The sequence below is a fragment of the Haliotis rubra genome, unplaced genomic scaffold (assembly GCF_003918875.1).
Source record: "Haliotis rubra isolate DU_JTF1 unplaced genomic scaffold, ASM391887v1 Scf1826, whole genome shotgun sequence".
NCBI classification, from domain to species: Eukaryota; Metazoa; Mollusca; class Gastropoda; order Lepetellida; family Haliotidae; genus Haliotis; species Haliotis rubra.
In genome coordinates, this window is record NW_025765810.1 from 34,662 (window position 1) to 40,422 (window position 5,761).

General features: G+C 42.1%; 1 protein-coding gene across 1 annotated transcript; it reads left to right on the top strand.

Annotated features, from left to right (window-relative positions):
* Positions 1–4,151: 4,151 nt before the first annotated feature.
* LOC124273651 lies at positions 4,152–5,423 on the top strand. Its single transcript, XM_046708924.1, has one exon. The coding sequence runs from the start codon at positions 4,152–4,154 to the stop codon at positions 5,421–5,423; it is 1,272 nt and encodes a 423-aa protein (XP_046564880.1).
* The last annotated feature ends 338 nt before the right edge of the window (positions 5,424–5,761 follow it).

A 5,761-nucleotide genomic window follows, 5' to 3' on the forward strand; every position in this document is an offset into this window, starting at 1 on the left:
TCTGTTTGCAGAAGCGTCCGGAAGGCCCGTCGTGTCCAGATAAAGCTTCTTTACAAGTGGAACACTTACGTTTCGATGGCATAAGTCCAAAGTTGATTATACTAAAACTTAAAAGATGAAGGTTATGATATACGCCGCACAAGCATGGCAGGCGGGACGGAAAGGAGAGGACGCATGCGTGGCAAGACAGACATTTCCGGTAGTTATGCAAATTAAACATCATGACACATGATTCTACAATTAATCCACACAACCCACTCTGGCTTCTCATTTACCCGCCTAACTCACACTCCTCACCACTGGTTTCTCTTTAATTAATCTAATGACTTACATTCAATAATTGTCATGGTAATCCCACTCATCTCATTTATGATATTTTAGCTCAGCATCAAGTTATCGTAGCTCATCATGTAACCTTCTTTGATGCTTTGCTATCCCACCCTTGTTATTGTTATCTCCTTATCATATGTACATGTATCTTGTATATAAACTGGTGTACCCCATCATTCCCCCATACGCTTGAAAACGGTATTCGAACCTATACCTAAACGTCGCCATTGTGAAAATAAAGAAGTTGATCAACCATAAAGTTGTGTCATCTCAATGCGTCAGATGTGGAAAATGCCCGGCACATGTGACCATAAAATGTTTCGAAAGTTTTTTGTGAGATCTTGAATGTTGTAACATTGATCAAATATCATTTTGTTGTTTGGCGCTCTTTCAAACTTTCTTAGAAAGAGAAAGCTTGTTTGTACCTAAAATGTTGTGGAATATGGACGCCAAATGGAGTTGCAGGATTTGGTTGGTTGGTTTGTTGGTTGTTTAACGCCGCACTCAGCAATATTTCACCTATAGGGCGGCGGTCTGTAAATAATCGACTGGACCAGACAATCCCGTGATCAACCGCATGAGCATCGATCTACGCAAGTGGGATACGATGTCATGTGTCAACCAAGTGAGCGAGCCTCACCACCCAATCCCGTTAATCGCCTCTTGCGACAAGCATGGTTTGCTGAAGACCAAATCTAACCCGGACCTTCACGGGTCGGGGTTGCAGGAACACAGGTCGACGTGAAAAGAGTTGACAATATGTGATGAATGTTTAAATCATGCAGTATTTTAAAGAGGTTTGTCACTGCATTAATCTAAATGTATAATAACAAAAGAAGACAAAGAGCATCTATAGATTCCCCGGACATTGTCTGATCTTGATGATAATGGCACGTGCCAAGACATGTGGGATTGTAAATTCTGATCGGTTCGTCCACCTCCTTGTTGAAAAGGTTGAATACAATACCTACCGTATGACATCTCCACAACACTTTGGACAAATACCCGAGCCTAAAGGTTAAAGCGTTAGCTCGTCATGCCGAAGACCCGGGTATGATTGCCCACATGGGTACAACGTGTGAAGCCCATTTCTGGTGTCCCTTGCCGTGATATTGCTGGAATGTTGCTAAAAGTGGTATAAAACCATACTCACTCACTCACTCACTCACTCACTCGTACAAATATCTGCTTCAGTAAAACTATAATGATACAAGTTCTAACCATCTGCGCGAAGACTTGTCTCCTTGTGTAGTGAGCCATGCGTACGTTTGAATATCATGAATATCACAAATTGTTTGTGTCCATTCCAATCACGCAGGGCTTGGAAAGCTGATAGTAGAGGACAAACTGAGATCAACACCCCATGTAATACACTCACAAGGAATAAACTTTTTCACTCAATAATGTTATAACGGAGTGATCTTCAACAAAACTTTTACTGTATGCCTGTATATGCTGAAAACACAACAGCCATCATCACATGTTGACGTTCAATGGTGCATAAATGTTATTATAAGGTTATAAATGATTTGACAATAAAGAAGAGACCCAGCCTTCGGCACAGTTGGACACCGCAAGGCTACAACACTACAGACGTCTACAGTGTTTGGCTGTGTATCAATTAATGTGCAGTTGGAAACAGAGATAAATTTATTATTGTTCAGTTATTCATTTATGAAAAATAAGGCATCTAAATGTACTCACACTGACATACAGGATACAGAAAAAGCAAAACTGACTTAAGGCTACCACGCTGCATGTGGCTACAGTAATCAATCAAAGTGACTACAGCGATCTATCTGGAAACCTCTGTTTTTACCTGTCCGCTAAGGGCAATATGTTTTATTTCTGTGCTTGTGTGATCACAATCATGGATTCTCTCAGACGCGCTGTAATAAAGTTCTTTACCAAGCAGGGATGCAAATCGAAAGAAACCCATGATCGCATGTGTAAAGTGGTGGGTAAGGATGCTCGTGACTATTCCACAGTTTGCCGTTGGTCTCAACAGTTTAAATGGGGTAGGTTGCCCATAGACGATGACCCAAGGTCAGGCCTTCAGATGCCACCCAACCGGAAACCATAGCCGCTATAGAAATAGACAAACAGACAGACAAGTTTATTCAGCAAAAGGCCACAGGCTATAGAAATAGAATTGTGTCTGACCGACAAATGAAAGTATCTTAGCTTTCTAAGGAATTCCAGATATCAGTTTGAACTGTTGAAACCATTATTTACGAGCATCTTGGTATGTCCAAGGTATCTGCAAGATGGGTACCTAGAAACCTCAGAGTTCAAGATCGCCATCGGCGAACTGAAAGTTGTCGAGGCTCCTGGGTCTCTATACTGCTGATGAAGCTGGATGTCCTTCTCGTCTAGTGACAAGCAATGAAACATGGATCCACCACTGGGACCCAGAAATTACATTGGAATCCATGCAATGGACGCACCCCTACTTCTCCGCCTCCGAAGAAGTTTCGCTCTCAACCACAGAGGAGTTAGAGGGCAAGTCTGTGGATTTCTATAAAAGTGGTATTAAAAGCTTGAAGGACAAATGGAATAAGTGTGTTGAGGTGAATGGAAAATTTACAGAAAATTAAAAGTGCAAAATATTGTCTGCAACTAGGCCTTATATTAAAATATATTGAATGGCCCTCGGAGTTTGATGTTCTCTGCTGATTTTCCTTGTTATTCTGCCTCTTTTGCTTCGAGTGCAGAATCTGTTATGGATTTAAAATCTGGAAATTGTATTTTGCTGTGTCTATCATTTTTAATACCAAAGACAACAGAATCAATTAGATTGTTCTGCTATTCCAAACGCACATTTCCCATAGCCTCTCCTACACAGGCGAACCATAATCAGGTACAGATGTTTTGGTCTTCTGTTCTAAAGTAGTTATGAACAAATCTAGATTTATTTTAATGTATTTTCTAAACCGAATAACGACATATCTTAAGAGCATGGTGGCTACGTGAAACACATTAAAACAATCCTACCCTAACTGTTATCATAGAGCTTAACTACAGAGCATCTGAATTACCTGGAGGACTTCAATAATTAATCGTTGATGTGGAAATGAATTTACCACACCTTGGATACAAACAAAGCAGAATAATTAACTTATGTATGACATATGTTGCCGACAGCCTCTATTTCCCTTTTATTTCACCAGAAGGCTGCTTCACTACTGTCTAGGCACCCATGAAGGGCCACCTCCTCGTGGTGGGTGCTGGGTCACGCTAAGTGCCCTTCAACCCCCCCGTTGTGGACCCGGGGGGATATTTGGTCCACCAACCCGTTTGCCGTGGGTTGCGCCCCTGTGTCGGTGGAGGACGGTAGTCTGGTGGTTGAGGGCAGTAGGAGCCTGGAACCGTGTTCCTATTGCCCAACACACCACTTCGGCTCTTACTACACCTAGACGGGTTGTAGAATCGGCCCGATTCTATCAATCGGCTGGTCACGCCATGCCCTGAGCATGTGACATTTGTATTTGTTACATTCATACCTGTTTCTTTAATGGACAAAACAGACAACAGTTTAAAAAAACACCTTTGCCTAGAGACTATATGCCAGAAGGCGGTGGCTCATGGGCCAATCTGGCATTTTTTGACCTCCAGATTCTATATGCCTTCAGGTATCTGTCTTGGGCTGAACCAACCTGACCTTTATTCTGTTTGGCAGAAATAGCTATCTGAGTCATTATTGCTAGAGTATAACATTCCTGTAGCCCTGGTGTTTGTAGGCGGCTTCCACTATAACACTGTCCTTGTTGACACTCGATGGCGGGTGGGGAGCAGGGATGTCGAATAACCTTTCTTCCATTATGGATACCTCAAATTTAACTGGTTCTCGTTCTAAAACGAAAAGGCGTCACATTGATGCAGATATAGCAACATCTTCCGACGAGGAATCTGTTCAAAATGTTGATTCTTGGCCACGTTTTCTAGTCGTTGAAGGAGGTAATAGTGAACCACTGAAAATCAATCCCTTCGTTGTTTCTAAATCTATTGAAGGAATTTGTGGTACAGTTAGAAATGTCACGCGTCTCCGCTCCGGTTCCCTGCTGGTGGAATGTACAAGGAGACAGCAGTCTCAGAATCTTTTAAAGGCACATCATTTTGCAAACACGGAGATCGTTGTGTCAGAGCACAAAACTCTCAATTCATGTCGAGGCATTGTCCGAGATCGTGCCAAGTGCCTCTCAGACATGTCCGAGGAGGAAATTGTGACAGAACTGAAGCCCCAGGGTGTATCATCAGTGAAACGATTTACAAGGAAAGATGGTGACAATATTGTAAATACCAATACATACCTGTTCACCTTTGCCCTCACAAAGATCCCTACATCGATCAAAGCAGGGTATTTCAACATCGGAGTTTATGTGTATATTCCTAACCCCCTCCGATGTTTTAAATGTCAAAGATTCGGACACGGAGCTAAATCATGTCGTAACGCCCAAGTTTGCTCCCGCTGCAGTAAACAACACGAAAGCACAGAGTGCACAGATGATATCAAATGTGCCAATTGCAGTGGAACTCACATGTCCTCTTCCAAATCATGTCCCTCTTTCGTCACGCAGACACAAATATTAAAATTAAAATATACCAAAGACATTTCGTTCACAGAGGCACGGAAATTGGTAACAAATGCACCAACCACTCCTTCTCCTTCACTGACTTATTCCGCTGCAGTTTCCTCTACTCCTCTCAAATCTGATAATGGTTGTCAAACTGCTATTAGCTGGGTATCAAATGATCAGAAAATACTGTATCCAATCGATGCTGAAGACTCACTCACTTCATCTGCTTCGCAGACTGACTCTGTCCCTGAACCCGTGATTGTGGCTGACTGTGTACATGCCGAGAAAACGAATAGAACTCTAACTGCAAAAGAACGAAAACTAACTGCAAAAGAACGAAAACAACAACGGAAAAAAGAAGCAAGGTCCTTTAAAAATATTAAGGTCCCGTCTACCTCATCCCCTGTGGATGTTCACAACGTCTTTGAACCTCTAGATATGGAAGTCAATCCATCGCTGCCTTTGCAGCATAGAGGGCAATCCAACCGCTCACTATCTCCAGTTAAGCCACCATGAGTGGCTTTCCCACTATCATACAATGGAATTGTAGAGGACTTTGGAACAATCTAAATGATCTTCAACTTTTAACACAGGATTTCAAACCATCAGCATTTTGTTTGCAAGAAACTTTTCTCAAAAGCACCGATAAATTTGACCTAAGACATTATGATTCATACCATAGCTTTTCCCCTTCAGGGGATAAAGCTACTGGCGGTTCTTCTGTTTTAGTGAGGCAGGGCATCATTCATAGCCCTGTTCCTCTCAATACCCCTCTCCAGGCTGTTGCAGTTCAAATAACATTAAATGTTGTTTTCACATTATGTTCTTTGTACATTCCACCGTCGACTTGCCTT

Bases quoted from the DNA above. Each gene is read 5' to 3' on its own strand.
- LOC124273651 (XM_046708924.1), top strand. From the start codon at position 4,152: ATGGATACCTCAAATTTAACTGGTTCTCGTTCTAAAACGAAAAGGCGT.